Source organism: Anopheles funestus, chromosome X, assembly GCF_943734845.2.
Source record: "Anopheles funestus chromosome X, idAnoFuneDA-416_04, whole genome shotgun sequence".
NCBI lineage: Eukaryota > Metazoa > Arthropoda > Insecta > Diptera > Culicidae > Anopheles > Anopheles funestus.
Window position 1 is genome coordinate 15,867,230 of NC_064597.1, and position 20,237 is coordinate 15,887,466.

At 45.2% G+C, this 20,237-nt stretch overlaps 2 protein-coding genes across 6 annotated transcripts; one reads left to right on the forward strand and one right to left on the reverse strand.

Annotated features, from left to right (window-relative positions):
• The first annotated feature begins 130 nt into the window (after positions 1–130).
• On the forward strand, positions 131–8,451 carry LOC125765006 (uncharacterized). The gene is made up of 6 exons (XM_049429835.1): positions 131–490; positions 873–1,034; positions 3,421–3,613; positions 3,715–3,934; positions 5,756–5,839; positions 7,647–8,451. Exons 2-6 carry the CDS (start codon positions 1,018–1,020, stop codon positions 7,817–7,819), a joined length of 687 nt encoding a protein of 228 aa, XP_049285792.1. The 5' UTR covers positions 131–490; positions 873–1,017; the 3' UTR covers positions 7,820–8,451.
• Positions 8,452–8,741: 290 nt separating this feature from the next.
• On the reverse strand, positions 8,742–17,158 carry LOC125764735 (serine/threonine-protein kinase D3). 5 transcript variants are annotated; one of them, XM_049429311.1, is made up of 9 exons: positions 16,690–17,157; positions 15,970–16,466; positions 14,815–15,023; positions 14,601–14,745; positions 14,072–14,523; positions 11,760–13,190; positions 11,472–11,655; positions 11,188–11,370; positions 8,742–11,096 (listed from the first exon to the last, which is right to left on the reverse strand). In XM_049429311.1, the coding sequence occupies exons 3-9, from the start codon at positions 14,938–14,940 to the stop codon at positions 10,879–10,881; spliced, it is 2,739 nt and encodes a 912-aa protein (XP_049285268.1). In that variant the 5' UTR covers positions 14,941–15,023; positions 15,970–16,466; positions 16,690–17,157; the 3' UTR covers positions 8,742–10,878. The 5 variants fall into 5 exon arrangements, with proteins under 5 accessions (XP_049285268.1, XP_049285285.1, XP_049285259.1 ...); XM_049429328.1 differs by lacking the exon at positions 15,970–16,466 and having other exon boundaries at positions 16,690–17,158; XM_049429302.1 differs by lacking the exon at positions 16,690–17,157 and having other exon boundaries at positions 15,970–16,683.
• Between the last annotated feature and the right edge of the window lie 3,079 nt (positions 17,159–20,237).

A 20,237-nucleotide genomic window follows, 5' to 3' on the forward strand; every position in this document is an offset into this window, starting at 1 on the left:
TGGAGCCTTTGCAACCCGCCAAACAGCCAACCAAACGGGGAAGGAGGTGGTAATGGTTGCTGTGTATGTGAGAGAAAGAAAGATGAAGAGGAGGTAGAGGAGGGGGGAAGAGAGGGGTGGGATTGACAGCGAGGGGCAAGAAGAAGTGGAAGGAAATGTAGAGACGGTCAAAGGGGACTGGGAGGAAGGGGGTTAAAGCCAGTGTGGCATCGATCGTGAGTGCTAGGCACGGCATCGACGCACCGATCATTCGTTGCCGAAGCTCAGCCGAGTGCGAACGCGCGATCACGCACCAACTTCGCTTTTGCCGCTATTTGTGCCGTATTTTTACAAGTGCCAGTTCCGGGGGACACTACTGTTTGTTAACATTTTACGTACTGTTTTGTTTTTCGAGTTTTAGCAACAGGCACGGTTCGGTTATTGGAGGTGTCTGTTAGTGCGGGTGTCTGGGTGTTGTGTCAACCGAATTTGCAACGGCTAACTGTTTAGGGTAAGGGAGTTTTTAAAAAACTTGTTGTTGTTTACTTTCAATCGCGACAATCGCGAGGTTCCAGTCAAATTTCGACCACCAACCAATCAACCAAGTGTACCGTCGTAAACACTGTTTCAAGAGTGCGCTACAGGGAGCGATGTCACAACTCAAACCCCTACGATCCAAAAAGATTGTGGAAATGGTGACCATGTCTTCCTATCAGCGAGTTGGTCCTTCTCTTCGTGTGTTTAAGTTTGTTTGTCAGCACTGGATTTAGTGTCTGGCGGTCGGAAGTTCCAAACCCGATCGGCTGCCAATATTTCCCCAAGAACAACAACAACTAACACCTCAAAGTAACTGATCCCCGTACGTTCGATTTCTATTCTTCCTCTCACAATAGAGCGCCATTTTGCTGGGAAAAAGTGTGCTAGACCGTAATCGTCGGTGACCAGAACATCCAAAGGTGGAAACGGCGCAGCGAACCAACGAAGTATTCACAAGCGTCCACCAGCGAAAGCACCACAGGTTCTGCAAGATATACAAAGATGCAGCATTTCAAAACGTAAGCTTTCTTGTGGACCGTAATAACCCTCGTGGATCTGAGTCCAGTACGTGAAGGCTTAAGGATTGGATGCTCTGTGTGAGACTTTGCGTAGTATCGGAGCAGATGTGCATGTGGTTACATTACGGGGAGCATACTGTTCTAACATCAGTAAGGGAGTTCCACAGTTTAGGCTTAGTGAAGAAATTAGGTTCAAAAGTTTAGACGAAGCCATCTTGTGACTAGTGTTCGGGGTGTAATAAGCCTCACAGAAGAAGGCGTATAAGTTATAACACAAAACCACCAACTATTCCCCTTACCTCCTCCTACCCTTCCTCCCACCTGTAGTACTCTTTCTTCACCCTTTTCATCCTACCTGCGGGGTATCACACGAATCCTCTCAGTACTCTGTGGCGTGGTACATATTTCGGCGTGAGTCAACATTTCACAGCACATTGCACAATTCTCCTCCTTCAGCCTTCCTCTTCCCGCTCACCCAGCTCTTCCACCTTGCCACCTCCTTTGGCCTCCGCTCGCATCCAAAGGCCACAGAAAGCTGGGAGCGTCCACATTGAAAGCGCATGGTGTCTCAGTTGAGGCGCGGCCAAAAAGGAACCGGCAACGTTATGTACAACCACACACACACTAATGGGTTGCACACGGCATTTACATTCGCGCCGTAACGCCCGCGCGCGCGCAGCCTACAAATCCCGAAAATGTAAAAAAGTAATGTCTAGAAACAGTCACCAGTAATGCTTAGGCAGGTCTCTCTCAATGAGCGAGCCTGAACTGGTGGGTTTTTGGTACGGTTCGCTGTCAAAGCCGGGTGACGTGCCCACTGTGGTGAAGAAGGGAAAAAGGTACGTGCGCGCAATACCCGTTTCGAAATTACGCCAATATAGGGGCGCATAAAGGGGTGACTCTCTGGGGGACACCAACGGTTTGGAGAAGAAATGCTACAAAACCACTGTTGCGCTCCGTTTTGCGATCGTCGATGCCAGAAGTTTGGTGGATGAGGTAGGTAAGAAAACAGAAGATAAAGAAAGAGAGAGACAGAGAGAGAGAGGGAGGTTTTAATGGCTACCATCAGCATCATCATCATCATCATCATCATCATCATCAATGCAGTTTTCAATCGGCGTACGCAAATCGCAAGGAAATGCACCAAAGCCCAACATGGCGCTTGATAATGGTTTTGATAATAGCGTCCGTATGATGCTGTCGGTAAAGGAAGGAGAGTCAAAGGAGAGAGGTTGTATGAGGAGGTAGTGTGTTTGTGTGTGTGTTTTTCTTCAAATGAAAAACCACCCATTCAGTAGCGCCCGTCCGAACGGATAAGGCACTTTGGGCACTTATCGCTACACGGTAATTCTTCCCCGTCCTACAACACAATTCCGTGAACGAATGCGGAAAGAAAGTGATTTCCTTTGCCGCTTCGAGTTCGAGGTGACGATGCTGTCGAGAGTTTGTTGATCTCGATCGGCGGCAGTGGGCAAGCGGGTGTGTTGGCATTCGATGCACAATCGAACCGTTCGATTTTGTGTCATACGGGTGTCTCAGGATCTTGATGTGGACGGCATGGGACAGTCTGCTGGTTGGGCAGACAGAAACTACCATCGTTACAGACCATGGTCGGTGCTACCGGTTCAGAAGGGGCCGAATGCCCGTGAGGGGTCTAATCATATGTAAGTAGATTTAGGTTAAAGCACGCCAAAGTGTCGTGTATAATGGCTGTCCACACGCCACATGCTACCGGAGTGTGTCGCAATCGGCCGCGAGTTCTCATGCAGTACGTTCACGTCCTAACCTACTAAACATAACCTCAACACACAGCTAAAAAACAAACAGTAAAAGACTTCGAAAGAAAGCAGGCTTTTTCTTCTTTACCGAACCCTTGCTGTGACATCTGGTGAATGCACTGGGGCGGAGAAGTAGTGGACACCAAGGCACCATAACCGTTTCAACTCTCACGTACAGGAGCTGGTTTCGTGGAACAGCCACGTGTGTTCCCCTTCTACTTCGCTAACGGTAATGGTCTGCTACATTGTTGCTTTCTCCGAAGTTCTGGAGCAAAGCGGCGTGAAGCTGAGGATATAAGAATGTTACCTCTCGCCCGTCCACCGTTCACTGTGAGGAAGCATTCCCGACAAGCTGCCATAATAGCTGCCTTCTCCAAGGACGACCGGCTGTCGGAATTTGGTTCGTCAGAATGACTGTCAAGGCGGGCTCGGGGTATGCCGCACATACGCGGAACTCTTCGCACTAGTAATCCAAGGCCGACTCCTTCAACTGTGACAGGACTCAAGTTCACAACCGTTCCCCTTTTCGTATCCCCCTGTAAAGAACCGTCTATCTATACCCGTTCTCTTTCTCTTCCATTTCTTGGGGGATTCCCGGTGGCCCACAGGCTAACCGTGGCGGTACTGATGATGGTGGTGCTGCTAGTCGCTGACATCCGGGCAACACCACAGGCCGATGATACTGCGAAGGCGAACCGTAACAGTTTGCTGCTCCGGCGTGGTAACGTTGGACGACCGCTTGGCCGTACTACACCGACCACCACCACCACGACCACACCATCGTCCGCCGACTATGTTGAGGTAGGTTACGGAGTTGCTAGCCTGACAGCTACCGTAAGATTCGTTTAACGTTATTCCTGTGTGATCTGGGTGACATTATATCAACAACAACAAAATTGTAGGACGAGTACGCCGACAGCTATGATGAGGGCAAGGGTGAGGATGGTGAGGACGGTGCGGAGGAGGGCCCCGTCGGTGGAAAACAGGCCACCACCACCACCACTACGACGGAGGCACCGAAAAAGATCCGACCGAGCATTCGCCCGTTCCGCAGCAACGATGATCTGCTGACAGCGCTTAAGAAACGGCGCCAAGAATCGAAGAACAGCAAACCTGCTGCCGGTAAGTAAGCTTAGTAGTAGTATTAGTAATAGTAGTGGTAGTAAAAGTAGTAGAGCCCAGGTGCGGTGTGACGCGTGAAAGCGAAATCATGACCGTTTGGGGAAGTCTCAGAGAGATATGTGATGGCGAAGGTGTTGTACATGTTGCAAAGTTGAGCACCTGGAGGCTGAGGTAACGGCAAAATCCAATGTTTCAATCCCTCTGTCTATTGGGGTGGAGTGGAACGAGTTCCTACACTGACAGCTACTGTTGAAAAGTACAGCGTGTGGCAGAGATAAAGAATCAGAGAAGGAGAGAGTGGTACAACAAAATAACGATGTTCGAATGAATACAAGCGAGACTTTAATCAAAAGTCTTTGGGCTGGGTCGGTTGCTCTAGTGGCCACTCTTGCACAACACCCAACCGGTCCGGGTCCGGGTTCGGTTCTGGTCCTTCGTCCTTCACCTCTTCCATTGCGCACGATGCCACAACGCTACCGTTTTCCCCTCTCTTCTTCAGTGCTGCATGGTCTTGTCATCTAGCCGTGGTGTTCGAACTCGATTCGATTCATTGATGATAACTGTCACGCTGTGTCGGACCAGCACCGAAGCGTTTCGACTGAGAAGGACACTGCAGCAAAGTAGCAGAAAAGGAAGGGCCGGGGTAGAGTCGCTCGGTTTGTCGGGTGCTACACCAAACCGGTTCTCTCGTACCGCATTCAGCTCGTAGCGGTGTGTAGAGTTAGCAGCACCGCTTTACCTTTACCTCTGCCGATACTTCCCACCGTGACCAGCAGCCACAACCCGTCCATTTTCCATTCCATTTTCGAACATGAGTCTGCGAACTGTGTTAAGCAGCGGACTTATTTCACAAGCTGCACCAGAGCCCTTGCGTGTCAACTGTTTCTGTCTTTCTCTCACTCTCACTCGCTCTGTTTCCTTCTCTTGCTCCCCTTTTCTGTACAATGCATTTCTGCATAGGATTGTTTTTTTTTTGTTCGATTACCGTTTTATTTCTGGGTCGATCTTACGACCACGAACGATAAAGATGTTGGACAAACCAGTAAAATTAAAAAAAGCACAGACACATTTAAAAAAAAAACAGATAAAACACGCACTGTATCATTTGACCGCCAGTGGGTTCGCTGGCCAGAGCGATACCCCGACCCGTTTTGTTGTTGTATTTTTGCTTTAAGTTATAATTTAATTTTATTAGGGTATTTTAAACCGACTCCTATTTTTATCTGTTTTGCCACAAATGGTTTTGCTAAATTCGTCTTGTTCTGTCACTGTTGTAGCTGACTGGGAAAAGAAAGTAGACAGAATGTTTCTTTGTGATTTACATTCTTTTCTTCTTCCTATTCTTTCTTTATTTTGACCTGTTTTACTTCAATGTGGGTTTTATTTTTGCTTTGTATTATGGAGTCTTCTCACCAAAAAATAATGTTTGATTTAATTCGTTGTATGGAGATTTTTTTATTTGGCTAAAATGTCATTTCTCTTCGAAATGAGCTATCCAACTGGCTGCTGAGCGCTGAGTAACCTGCCTTAGTAAACGTTTACGCATTGAAAATAATACTGATCAGATACTTATCACTCGACTTATTTCGGAACTCGTCTTGCAGTGTTAGGTTTTGTTTTAAACCCCAGTATTGGGTTCACAATCTTCCATGACATTTTTATCCTCCGAGGAACTCGCTTTGTTCGTATCGAAAACGTAGTTTTAATTTACTTATCAACTAAAAATAAATTTTTCGTAAAATTAAAAGAAAGGAACAACGGTCAAAGCATTATCTACGCATACACCTTTTACGATGGTTTTGTTTCTTCTCCATTTTGCAGCTGCACCGAAGGAGAAGGTGTACGATGATGAGGACGTACCAGCACCCGCCGTCCCTGCCAAAAGCGCGAAAGCTCCCGCAATCGGTAAAATTGCAGATAATGTAGTATTTTCCTTTTCGAAACGTAACCAAAACCAATAATCACACCAACACCCTTTCTTCCCACCCTGTCCCACCCATCTCCCAACTCTTTTGTCCTCCCGTCAACTGAACTCACATAAGCAAGCGCTACCAAATTCACCCTTCCCCATTATAACGCGATCGGTTCCCGGCCCTGTTGCGTTATTTTCTTAAAATATATTTCTTAAAATTGGCACTGTTTTGAGATTGTATGCCTCCATTTTGTTCTGTTGTGCGGAGTGCGGAGGAACCTTTGAGGATGCATGTACACACACATACACATGCATTGATCCTTGTGTGTTATCTGCGTTTCTTTTTTTGTCGGAGATTTGTATTTTCGAGCCCGATTTCCAAACGATTCGTATATCGCATTCTTAAGCTTCCATTACCATGCGCGCATGTTGATGTGTGTATGTATGTAGGTAGTGTTTTGTTTCTTTTTTTTTTTTTTTTTTTTTGCTCGGTTAGAACGGTCTGGCCGTATCAAGACTTATTTTACCACGTAGCAGGATAGTCAGTCCATGCTACGGGGAGACGGTCCGGATGGGATTTGAACCCGGTCCCTGCCGTGTGGACGGGCGCCGTTTTTCACATGCACCACCGGGCCGCCCCAGTGTTTTGTTTCTTATTTTCTTAATTTATCTTTTCCTCTTAATGATACAAAACATCCTTTTGCATAGTATGCCGGGATCCATCTCCCTATCCTCATCATACATCACCAGTCCTGTGGTTAATCATTTGATTAGGAACAAGCCACACGCTCACACACACACACACCTTCGCATATGCTTTCGTATAGACATTCACACGCACACTCATATGCAAACACTCATACATTCGCGTCCTTTTTTTGTTTAATATTAATTGTTCTGTTCAATGTACGCATAGTCCCTTAATAAAATGTTATTACTGTAACTGGAAAAAGATATAACTGGACTTCTTCTTTTATGGTTGGAATGCTTACACACACGCACACAAACACACACATGCACACATACACATATCTTCACGCACGCACTATGAACACAGACCTCGTAAACAGTACCATATACATTTATTCCCCTATCTGCGGCCATTTTTGCACGCCTGTTGCAATGAATTAAAGTAGTAGTATTTTAGTGTATCTTTATCGAGATGAATACAGATCAATACGTATTTAGTAGACTGCATTAGCGAAAAGTTCGATCGATTTCAACCCCCTCCCTTACCCTTCCCGTCTATCCCTGCCCAGAGCCGACCTATTCTTTTCAACACACAAACACTAATGCTGTCCGTGTATACCCGTTTACGCGCCTGCGTTTGAACAGCCTAGAATCGACTTAGGATGAGTATGAGCGACACTATTACACCCCCTACACTTAGGCCGTACTCCACTTTTCGTTCTCTCTCTCTCTCTTTCTCTCTCTCTCTCTCTCTCTTTCTCTCTCTCTCTCTCTCTTTTACCAATTCTTTTATCCTTATCCATACATCGAAGCTAGTACTACTATTACTACGCACAAAAACAGAATCTCACTGTAAGTCATGGGCAGTTTATAATCGGTTATTAAATACTTGACACCTGGATAATGCGATCTGCATTCGCTAGACGTCTGAACGCATCGTTGTATCTTCCACTTTTACACATTCTCTCTCTCTATCTCTCTGAATTTCTCTCGTTTATCCTCCTTCTCTCTCAATCTCTCTCTCTCTCTCTCTCTTTATCTCTCTCTCTCTGTCTGTTTCGCTCTATTTCTCTTCCATCTCTCTATCTGTCTGTTCCGTTTCTTCCGCAGTTCCGAGCAAACGGCGGTTCGGTAGTGGTGCGGCACGAAAGGAAGACCACTCAGCGGACACATCTAACAACGATGGCCACGAGGGTAGTGATAGCGGTAGCGGCAGCAATAGCAATGGAGCCAAGTCCCTGATCGGACGCTTGGGTCGGTCCCGGTTCGCACTGAAGCAGTGAGGTTCCTTTATCTTCCCCCTACTATGTATCCTGGATGCAAGGGAAGCGGTGAGGCAGAAGGAAAAAGGAAGAAGAAGAGCATGAAGGGTGAAGTAGGGGTGTAATGCGATGGAGCAGTTTCCCCCGCCCCCAATTTGGGCCAACCCAGGACCAGCCAGCATTTGGAGCAATTTTGGAGAAAAGAATTTTTAAGTGCATGAAACAGAGAGACAGAGAGAAACCGAGAGAAAGAGAGAGATACATAAAGAAAGGATGAGCGAGAGTGAGAGACAGAGAAGTAGAAAGAAAGATCGTTCTGATAGGACTTGATGGTGAATTGTGGATCTGCTACTGCTGCTTTTCACCGTACCCGTTTGACAAACTCCAAAACAAATCATATCCCTAGGGTCCACAAACGAAAAATGGCAGTAGCCGATCATTCCATCACAAACAGCCACAGCCAGCACGCTCTTCGTTACGTTTAGCTATTGTTATTTGTAGTAAACACAACCACCCACAACTCATACACACATACAAACACACACACATCTAAAAGAGAAAAAACACAAACAAAAAAAAACAATACGCATACTCATTTATTTACTCGTTCGAGCAAATAAATTGCGCATCAATGCGCAACGTTTTCCTGTGAAGGCTTTTCTATGCAATGTGTGAATGCGTGTGTGCGCGTGTGTGAGTGATTCTTCCTTCCGCCATTGAGTCAGCCTCGTACACAATAGATTTCATTCCTGTACTGTCCTGTCCCACCCACTATATCAGTAACGGATGACCAGGATCAAAACACACAACGAAAAAAAAACCAATAGAAAAGGATGTGAAAGGGATGAATCGAGGGATCAATCCGCGGGTGCGGGTGGGACAATGTACAAGGGTAAAGGGGAAGTTTTAGTAAAGTGAGAAAACAATGAAAAAGGCCACCATGTCTATATAATATAATATATCTGTTGTATAAATGTATGTATAACTAGATGCATACGTTAGCGCTTTTGTTGATTGTTTGTGTTTATGTTCTATTTTGCGCATCCCTTTCTCTTCTTTCTTATCCTGTTCACTGCAGTGCCGCTGTTAAGTTTTGCGTGTGCTAAATAGGGAGCAAAAATTATGTGCGGTTTTGTTTTTCTTTTCCTTTTCTCTTTGTTATTTGTTGTTGCTATTTTGCCTTTATCGTATGTTACTATAGTTTTTGTTTGCATTCGCTTCTCGCATTTGTTTTCTGTACTGTGGTGATTTCTTCTCTTAAAACGTTCACTTTTATGTTTTTAACTTTTTTCCTTGTTTGTTTACTTTCGTCGTTTTTGTTGTTATTTTTCTTCTTTGTTAAACCCGCTTCTCATCTAGTTGTGTTTTGTGTGGTTCGTTCTATTACTATTAGTTGCTTAGTCTTTTTCATTACGAGTGCTTAAAGTACATGAAAAGCGATAGAAAAGACGCTTATGTTTTTTGTTTGTATTTTTGCTTCTTCTTTTAATAAGGTGAGGTATCTTATGAACAGGATGTAGATAGTAACGTACGTTTCCCAGTGTTTTCTCTATTCAACGCTTCGGTTTTCTTCCCTATCTATCTCCCTTTTTTTGTTCTTCTTTTGCCATTGGCACTATCCAGTCAATGTGTAATCCTGTATGCAACACCGCATTACGTTGCTAACGATTGCTGGTTTAAAAACAATAAAAAGAAATGAAAATGGTAACAACAAAACCGGAAAATAAAATATCTCACCTTCAGATGTAGTTTATCGGACAGATTCGATACCCAAGTATATAAGTGTTTGTGTGCCCGCATGCGCGTGGTTTTTATGATTTCTTCGATTGACAGCGTGTATGCACAACTGCAGCAAATAGAAACCTCCGACCGAACGGTTTCGTTACGCTTCCGCGTTTGTATAGGCACTTGAAAAGTTTGTTTGATCGCTAATGCGATCGCTAGCGAGCAAAGATGGCGAGCAGGATGCCAATGGTGTGTTATTTTGTTTCTTTTATTCGTCCCAAACTAAAAGAGATGTAACAGACCGAAAGGAAGGGAGGTGAGTTGCCGCTAGGTGACCACTCTACCGGACGTCCCGGTAATCGTGTAAAGGAATGTATTATTTTTTTGACGGAAAAACATATTAGAACGCGTCATATAAACATCGCACGGTGTAGTAATTCATTATTAAAACAACAACAATCGATTGTAAAAAGAATATCCAAACGCGGAAGTCCGGCCGGCCGATACTGTCCATCGAGTAGAGTTATAAAAGAAGAATGTGGATATCGACGCCATTTTGGTTGGTGAACCTAAACGCTCTTAATGGAATGAAATTTAGCTCCAAAACTTAAACAAACTAGCGATACAGTGGAAGCATTAGGCGTGGGCTTCCGGGATGGTTTCCCTCAACAAAAAGCGCAATAAAATGTACAATTTAACAAAAGCTTAACCTCCTTAACCAGTGATAGTGGTACACCTTAACGGTGCACCGTAGAGTCATTCATTAAAAAAAACTTTGCTCAAAAGTTCGTCACCAAAAACAACGCAAATAATGCTTCCGGAACAATCCGGAACGATCCGATTTAAGTAGAAAACAAATTATAACGTCAAACGTTTACACATAACCTCGTAAAACCTATACAATAATATCGAAAAAGATGTGTGTTTAAATGTGTGAATGTTGATGTTCGTGCAGGTGTGTAAATATATCTAAAATCAACCCTATCGATTGGAGAGATTAAGCGGTTCGAGTAGGTTTTCGGTTTTAAAACAATATCAGCTCATCACGTACAGCGGACCGTAGTGAGAATAGTTCGATACGGTTTGTTTAGGCACCCTTAAGCCTTCACAAACCGGCAGAACCGTCCGCGCATCCATCGGTACGCCTTGCCACGGAAGTCATGAAACAGCAGAGAAGGTTGATGCGGATGACCGTACGATTTGGCGCCCGGTCCGCCCACACAGTACTCGGACGCGTGCCGGGAGATAGGGACTGCCGTCGAGGTCGCCGGTTCATCAGTGGGCGGTGTTGACGACTCCTGTATGAAGGGTAGCGAGGGCAGACGTCCCCCGGCCGATCCGGCCGAGGCGACGGGTCATGGACCACCCCCGGTATGGCATCCGCTACCGGCCGTCACCGCCCATCGGGCATCGTCCGATTCGTGTGTGAGATAGCGCAGCCCGACCTGCGACTCTAGCGCACGCAGATCGTTCCAGGTCTGGAGATCCTGAAGCCAGCAGTGCAGCAGACTCTTGTCTACCGTGAACCGTTTACGTTGCTTCACCTGTAGCAGGTTGTTAATCAGATCAATTGCTGCATAGGGTAGTTCATAGATAAGAGAAGAGTTAGTATTGATCGTCTTCTCACACATGGGTGGATGTGGATTGGAGGTAAAAATTCCTACCATCGGAGGAGATCTCCTTCCACGGGTTTGGCGGGTACATGAAGGCGGCGTTCTGAATTTGATCATTAATATCCTCATCCTCGTTGAACGGAAAGGTACCACTCAAGCTGACGTAGATGATGACACCAACGCTCCACATGTCCAGTGAACGGTTGTAGCCCTTGTTGCGCAGTACTTCTGGTGCTATAATGAAAGCAAAGAAAGATATATCATTGTAATAAACAACTTCGGTTAAACCAACAACAAACGATGCAACTCTTGTTATTTTGCAGTCTGATACCTACCCAAATAAGCAGGCGTACCGACGACCGATCGTCGGAATGATTTCTCCCCAATGATGCGAGCGAATCCGAAATCGCACAGCTTCACCTGGGGAAATTCATTGTCTGACGAAAGTAGCACATTCTCCGGTTTGAGATCGCAATGTACGATGTTACGGCTGTGCAGGTACTTCAGGGCAACGAGTATCTAGCGTATAGAATGAAACCAAAAGAAAAAGAACATATTACAAAAGAACTTGCCAAAAGGTCCCCAAAAACTTGGAGCTTTGATCAAAGCCTAAAATAACGTACTTGTGTGATCAGAAATTTGGTGACACGCTCGTTTAGTCGACCATTCTGATGCGAGAGTATCATCTCTAGCATGTCCCCTTTCAGCTTCTCCATCACGACGAAGATCCGCTCTGGGGTTTCGAACATACGCTCCAGATTAACGACGCCCGCATGGGACAGGTTCTGCAGTATTGCTACCTCGTTCTTTAGCTGCGCTTCCTGCTTGGTCGGAAAGCGCAGCTTGTCGATCACCTTGATCGCAACCGCACGGTGCGTTTTCCGATGCACACCACCGTACACGATCCCGAACTGGCCCGAACCGAGCACCTCGTCCGGGAAGATCTGATACAGTTGGCTCATGTCGGTGACACGCTCCTCCGGTTCGGTGGCACTGCTACCCGTTCCGTGTGCCTCGGACCGCCCAGTACCGGTCTGGACTGGCATCAGTGCCTGCCGGATGGCTGTTTCCCAGCTTTTCGCAAGATACGCACCGACACCACTGTCCGGCGGTGGTAACGCAAGTACCGGATCGGTGTGATGCTTCATGTTGTACAGCGGGTCCTGCCCGACGTAGTAGTCTATCGTGGCGGTCCGTATTTCGAAGCAGTGCAGCACTTCACCCTGTAGCGTCCGTGCCGCCTCCACCGCCACGATCTCGTTTAGCGGTATCTCCTTGTAGTACTTGCTGCCCTGATCCGACACGAACAGCGTGATTGCCTTCGAATCGAGCCGCCAGTAATGGCGCTTGATCGTTTTCTCCTTGCTGGTGAAGTGCACCAGCCAGCCTTCTTTCGTAGCGCGCCCGTCCCGACGTTTGGTGTGCTTCACCGACTGCACGATACGCATCAGCGGAATGTTTGCGCTCGGCGAGGACGATGAATTGCTTGACGATTGGCGCGATTGTTCGCAGATCACCTCCAGCCGGTTGTCATCCGAGTCGTCCAGCAAATGGTACGCCGGTGCCGGAACCGCATTACCACCGTTCATCTTGCCCGGTGAACTCTCTCCGCCGGATGATGAATCTTTTCCGGTTCCTTCCTTTGCCAGTACCATGCCGGTACTGGTCCCCACACCGCCAACACCACCAGGCCGTCGGCCCGTCTGGCCGAATGGATTGTCATCGAAGTCACTTTCGTCTTCTGGATCGTCTTTGTACAGCAACTCCCGATCACTCGACAGGCTCCGATCATCGTGCACATCTACCGGCTGTGTGTTCTCACCAGTACAATCCTTCGGTACCTTCTCGATGCACTTTTTGTGGGCATTGTAGTGGCAGTCACGACACTGGACGCCTTGCTTAAACAGTCCCCGCAGCAGCTTCTTGCAGTACTGACACACCGTCGGTCGGGTGTACGTGTGAATGGAGAAGCTGTGCGGGATCTTGATCGGGTGGCCACCGACGACTCCACGGCTCGTAAGCGATGGTGACCGACTTTGCCGAATGGTAGTAGACTGGGGAATGTAACATAACGGAAAAGAGAATAACAGTGACAGTTTAAGAGTGAGTAGACATTTTCAATATCCTGATATATGTAGTACTGAGGACCTTCGAAGCAGCTAAACTCAAGGTAAGATTGCGGTTGTTTGTTATTTCTACAAGAATTAGTTCAACTTTTTAGTATTTGAAATTGATTCTTTCATCCGTTTCTACCTAACTACCGACTGTTTCAGCATGTCGACCATGTTGGATTAAGTAACTGAATAACTTCAAATTATGTTTGCAGCCTACAACAAATTCTCCTTGTTAAGTTGATCAATTGCATTTCATTCGACATAAATACAACAACAAAACAAAGCACAGAAAATATAAAACAAAAAAGGAGCTATGTACTACGGAAAAAAAGAAAACAATAAACATGGCAAAAACTAAAGTTTGCGCGGGAAGCAAAAAAAAAACTTAATTTTATTTTGTTCTTGTTTATAGGGAGGTGGAAAACAATACTGCTGTTACATAGCGTAGGTTGTCCTTACTAGCGAAAAGAATTAAATCTATCCCACATCCCACATTCTAGTAGGCACACACATACACCCATACGCACTAATACCCACATGGTAGCCATAGAAAAAAAATTAAGTTATTTTTGCCCAACGTCCACCGCGTTGGTGGTGTGACGATTCGGGTAATAATAATTATTACAATAAGTGTGCTGTAAAAATGTAAATAAAAGAAACCATAACTAAACTAATGGACGGTTACAAGTTACTAGGCCGGTTGTCTTTTACATGCTCCTAAATACACTGGTCGGTCGAGAGATTTGTATGCTTCTACACGATCACGTTTCGGTGCCGGGTCAGTTCTTAATGTCATTCATAAGTTGCTGCATTTTTCTTACCAGCATTGTTCCGGCGCCGGCCGTTTCGTCGGACGCTAAGGAGTTGCTAGAGCCACCGGATGGGCTGCGGGCCGGCATAACGGCGGCCGTCATCGATGACAGCAGGCTACCGCCGGCGGAACCGGACCGACGGCCACTGCCACTGTTGCCGCTGCCGTTACTGTGCTGTTGCGAATGGGACTGCTGCAGCACACCGGTATGCTCCACCCTGCTGCAGTTGTTTGGCACTTTGATTGCACAGCGCTTATGGTAGTTGAGCCCGCACCCATCACACTTTAGCCCCTGGCGAACGAGCCCAAACAGCATCTCGCCACAAAAGTCACAGAACGTGGGCGCTTTGTACGAGTGCACGTTGAGTGCGTGGGGCCGTACGAGCGGTATATCCTCTTGAGCAATCGGCACGTTATTTCGGTGCAGTGCTGGTCCACTGTTAGCTGGAGGAAGCAACGTTTCTGCCGGATGGAATGTAAATGTAGGCCGTGGTGAGCTGATGAATGTAGTGCTTACTGTAAGGTGCAGGCGTACTTACGGTTGGCAGTGAGCACGATCTCAACCAGCGTCTCGTCAACGATGTCGGAAGCGGACGTCACCATCTGCAGCACATTGTGCGATTCGTAATCGTGCCGGAAGAGCAGTAACCGTTCCGGGAGTCGATTTAAACCATTCTCCGGAATCTGTGAGCGAAATGTGGAGGTGCGTTAGTGTACTGGAAATGTATGCGGGTGGAAGACGATTAAGCTTACCTTACTGTTGATGAATTCACAGGCCAGCTCTTTGAGTGTTTTAAGTGTGAGAGCACTCGACTCCACCGTGGTGATGTCGCGCAGATTCCCAAACTGGAAGATGAAGGTAATGTCGTCACCGGCCATTTTGACAGGTGCGATAATCGGTGTTTCCGGGGGTGGTTTTAAACGATTACACGCTCACTCGGTCTGCTCTCTCTGTAGGCGTCCTGGATGGAGGAAAAAAAAACAAACAAAACGTACGTTAGACAGAGGAAAAACTATGAAAGCAATATTACCATAATTGTTAAATGGAGGGAATGAACATTTTAACACCATGACCGTGTACGGCAAGACTGACTATCGCATCATGACACCTGTCGAGACGCAATTGCACATCTCTTGCCTTAATAGCATCGCCCCGCCTTGTAAAGGTTTAGGTGAATTATAATAATTTCCGTACGATTGTATGCGTTCCCTGCACTGTTTACCACACCGCTACCAGTTGCTAGTTGAGCCGAAGATCGAGTTGTTGCTTTTTTGTTTCTTCTTCCTTTTTAAAATGCTTTGCAGTTGATAAGATTGAGACTGACAGGTTGCTTGAAGTGAATCGTGTCCAGCACGACCGAGTAGAATAATGTTCACACTATAATAAGTCTAAAGTTCTCCCACATATATTTTCTTTCAGCCGCGCGTCAAAAAAAAATCGGAAACTCCACGAATGCACTAATGGTGGAGTAGTTTAATTTCTAATAACCCAAGGGAGGGCGAAGGTTTCAAACATCAAGGGAGCAAGAGCTCATTCACTCATTCACTGGCACAGACACACAAACACACACAGCTCGTGCTAGTTTTCCGCGTGCAAATTATTGATAGATTGCGGGCTCGGGGGAGTACGCGCGCGTGTGTGTGCGTGCGTGCGTTTTCCCCCCTTTCCTAGTCGGTATGTAAAGGGCGCCCTCTTCAGGTTGATTGGCGTGGATCGGTTTGCTAATTGCGCCATTGTTTGTGTGCCACCATTTTTAACGCGCTAACCTCACGCGTTTAGTGAGCAGTTCCCACCAGCCGGAATACACGGCATCACGGATTCGGATGCTGTGGATTGTTTGCTTGGCCGCAGAGGATATTGCAGGGCATGATGGAGGTGTGGATAGCTTGTGTGTGACATCTTCCTACCTTTCCACTTGGGGAGTTGATATCGCCGTTACACCAGTACCACTAGCTCTTCGACTCCAGCCTCCACCGCACTGGACGGATGACGTTATTTGGATGGCGCGCAGATATTGGGAGGCACCTGACGATGACTTTCGAAGATTATAACTACTACTACTGCTACCAACACCACCACCACCACTACCACCGTTTCCCGGGCAACGAAGATGAGGTAAGCGCGGTATCACCAACACTGTGCGAAGGTCGGGAAGACGTTGGTTGGTCCTGTCCGTGGACTGCGCCGTGCACCTCACCACGAGCAACGGTGCAGCCATATATCTGTGTCTGGCCACACACACCACGTACACCTACTCTCGCCTGTACAGTACTGGAAGTCGGTGCCTGTGCACTGTGCACTAGGTCACAACACTCTCTACTGGTGCGTTTTCTCCGCAGTCGAGAATGTGCGACGTGCCCTTTCTTTTACGCGTCGGTGGTACGGCCTTTTCTGTGTCACTGAACTGCTTTCGGTAGTGAGAGATATACACACAGCAATAGAAAGACAAGGAAGAAAGAAGCAGAGAGAAAGAGAGATGGATAGAGATAGAGAGCGAGAGCGTAAGAGAATAGATAGAACACTACGCACTAGGGGGGAAACAAAAGAAAATAAAAGAAAAAAAGGGCAAGAAGGAAAGCAACGTGCAAGAGAGAAATTCAAAGGGCTGGAAGGTGAGAGATTTTTACCGTTTGAAATGGTTAGCATCGGCCCACAAGGTACATCGCCCCAAAACCATTAACACAGCCTGTGTGTTTGTATGTGGAGCCCGTGCACGGACGGCACGAAACGTCAATCGCTCCAGTTCCTCTACACTGCGTTTGTCAATGGTAAAGTTCAGGGGTTTTTGCATTTGCCGCAATGCTCCCTCCTGTATCCAAACGCGTGCGGTTCCGTACACGAACTAGCTGTTGGGATGCTGGATAACACTGTAGCCCGAATCAGGGTTTCCACCGGATAAAGAAAACAAAGAAAGAAATCGACGGAACCACACCGCGCACACTGTACAACGGGCTGCTGTGAGAGCAGCTTTGACGGTTATGTTGATGCGAAACCGGAACGGGCGCTGTGTACGTGGAGTGATGTGCGTGATGACTTCACGGTCCCGTACTTGCGCCAACACTCCACTACGTCGACCCGGTGGGATGGTGGAATGTTTTCGAACAAGGTTACCATACACGTACGAATGTCTGTTTGTGTTTGTGTCCCACGCACAGACAGGGATTGTGCGAGACTTGGAACTTTCTCTTGGGTAAAGTGTGCGTGTTACACACGTTTCAAGCTGTAGCCACACGAAGTTCGAGTTGGCTAAGAAAATTTTGCCTCGTTTTTAATTTGATCATTCCAAGAATTCTGTTCTCATGAAACTCGAATTGAACCTTACATTTTTTATTTCACTCATAATATACGTATTCCAGTCATTTACTCATAACTAAAGGTACATGCATCTTGAACAGAATGAACGAAAAAAGAATCACCTTCTTAGATTTAATTCATTAAATCTATAATAATAATTTAGCATACCATACTTTAAAACCCCAATTCACTTATTAATGCTACTTCTGTTGGTTAGCTTATGCTTTATATTAATCGAATAATAGTATTTAAACTAACGGATAAAAGGATAAAATCAAGCATACACAAACATTCGAAATACCTTCTCAATGTATTGTTTGATATGATTGTTTAAAGACATTTTTATGTGATGCAAATTAAACTTCATACAAAAAGAACAAAGTGTTCATACAAAGTGTTTGAATTCCAAACAAAAACATTTTCTATCTATTTTGTTATTGTTTGTTTTGAAATCAATTTAATTTTTAGCTACTTTTCTTATCTGCACGTGTCTCGATATGAGTACGTCGTGTGTCCACCACTTCAACTACACCAAGCGACACGAACACAATCAAACCCAAGAGTTTTGACATTTCAACTCTCTCCAGTGGCAAATTCCAGGAACGATGCGTGACAGATGAAGGCGGTGTTGCCAGCATTGCGTAATTTAAAGCGCATTGCAGGGGTTTCCCTTATGTTCAGTTGCAGCTCATGAAAACGTTTTTTCTGTATTTAAAAAACATGGTTTGAATTATGGGCTTTATAAATAAAACATAACAGAAAATGAAACTATTAAAGAATATTTCATACAGAATAAAATTAACGAAATGTTCACTAAGCGTATGAAGAAACAAGTTAAACTATTTGAGTGTTCGCAATAGTTTTTTTTGCGATACCATTTTTAGTGGAATTATATTTGATATTTTCTTGCACTGCATGAAGTTCAACGGAACAACCCTGCTTTATGTAGCATGATACGATTTAACGGTCAATTTAAAAAAAAACGAAGCCAGTGTTGCCTATTTTATTAATTATGAAATTTTTATTAACATTGAAAAGTTATTTGATTTAAACGATTAAAGCTTCTGATATAATTCGTTTCTAGAAAATGACTAGAAAGAAAATCTAGTTTTATTAATTTATTTAAAATAGATTAGTTAAGCGTTAACCGTATTATAACTAACAAATCACTCAACGCTTTTAGTGCAAAAAGAATATTTGTTTCTGCGTTACATAAATTGAGGCGCTTACGAGTAAAATGCTTGCATACTTTCCTTAGTAATATTCCTGATGTTACACCTTGCTGTTCACACTTTCGTGAAGTGCGCTTTATTGGTTCGGTCACGAATTGATTCACCTCACAACTTTATAAAACTAATAACGTGCTGTAATAGTTTGTAACAAGCACCGTTTACAAACAGACAGCACCATTTGCACCTTCCGAGTTCGAGTGAACAAATGTTCACAGTTTCATTTCTGGGAAGCATCCGGAAAAGTCACGCCTATACACACCGCAAACCTGAAGTTGCATGTTCAACCCCTTTTTCGCAAATGACTGATGCCGTTTAATATATATGCTAATGGTGTTTAATTCTCGCATTCTTGCGGTAAGTTTGGCTGCCAGGTTTGCCTTGTGCACCGGACTAACTGCTGGTTTGGCTTAAGATTACCGTTGTTTGGTACAAGATCAAAGACGAGCTTTACAATCGATATTCGATTGTCGTCTGCACATTTGTCACCCAGTGTGAAGTGTGCTGATGAGTATTTGGTCTTAGTGGAACTTGTTGCCCCGCATGATGTTCGTAACGCATTTGTCCTAGTTTAATACCCTGTTTAAATATGCAACCATCAACGTGAAGTAAATCGTATCGTGGCAGCAATTTTTCTATTGTCCAACTCCTCGTCATGTTTAATGCGTTTTGATTGATGTGCAACGTCGAACCTCATCCGTGGATCGTTCGATTTGATGTAGAACTTTGATTTATTGTCACCTCTTCCTTTCCCTGGCGCAGATTCCAGTTTTTAGTGGTTAGATTAAACCGATCCGTCTTCTTGAGGCGTATATCTATAATATCTGTATGCTTCTAGGAGATTTGTTGTACATGCTGACGAGGGTAGCTATAATGCCGGAGGTCAAAAGAACAGCCGTCATATTTCACAATTGTGTCTATCCATCACAAAATACGTTTATACGCTATATTGAACATTTTAGTTCCGATAAGGATATAAAAAACAAGTTACAAAGCAAAGCAGCCAATGCAATAAAGTAAATGATATTTTCTGGCGGGTCCGATTTTAGGGTCGTCGAACATTCTGGCCGTAGTTTGGTCTAATCAGAAAGAATTCGCACAACACCAGAAATTAAACCAAATTCACCGAATTAGATGTGAAATTGTGTGCATATCGGTTGCCTATCGTGTATGCCTAATAGGCTTAGGGTTCGGTTTTCATGCACCGTATCAACGGTATACGCGCCATGTTCGGTAATTGGTGGGAAAACGGAAAAAAGGCAAATCGGAGCAAAAGCAGAGACAAAGAGCAAGAGAAAGAGAGAGAGAGAGAAAAATGAAAAAAAAAACTATTACAATCGTGGCTACTGATACTGGCTGTGAGAGTTGAAATACCCTTTTGTATGCATACGTATGTGTGTGCCGGTGTGTGAGGGTGTTTATGGGAGGAGATTGGGAAATCTACTATCGCCTACGTAAAATGAAAGATTTCAACTAGCAGATAGCAAACGTTAACAAATCGGGACACGGTCGAAGGGACCTATCCGTGTGTGGTAGTTAGTGGAAAATTGCACTTTTACTACTTTCCTTCCCGGTGGTGTATCTTGTCATAGAACTACAAGCCTCACTGGGGCATTCTTGTTTTAGCTTTGTTCACTAGCTGCTGTTGCTCT

Coding starts and splice junctions, on each gene's coding strand:
- LOC125764735 (XM_049429328.1), bottom strand. CDS start 14,940: ATGGCCGGTGACGACATTACCTTCATCTTCCAGTTTGGGAATCTGCGC. Junction 14,524..14,600: donor GATCGTGCTCACTGCCAACC/GTAAGTACGCCT, acceptor TCCATCCGGCAG/AAACGTTGCTTCCTCCAGCT. Junction 11,097..11,187: donor GAAGGAGATCTCCTCCGATG/GTAGGAATTTTT, acceptor TACCCTATGCAG/CAATTGATCTGATTAACAAC.
- LOC125765006 (XM_049429835.1), top strand. Junction 3,935..5,755: donor GAACAGCAAACCTGCTGCCG/GTAAGTAAGCTT, acceptor TCCATTTTGCAG/CTGCACCGAAGGAGAAGGTG. Junction 5,840..7,646: donor CGCGAAAGCTCCCGCAATCG/GTAAAATTGCAG, acceptor TTTCTTCCGCAG/TTCCGAGCAAACGGCGGTTC.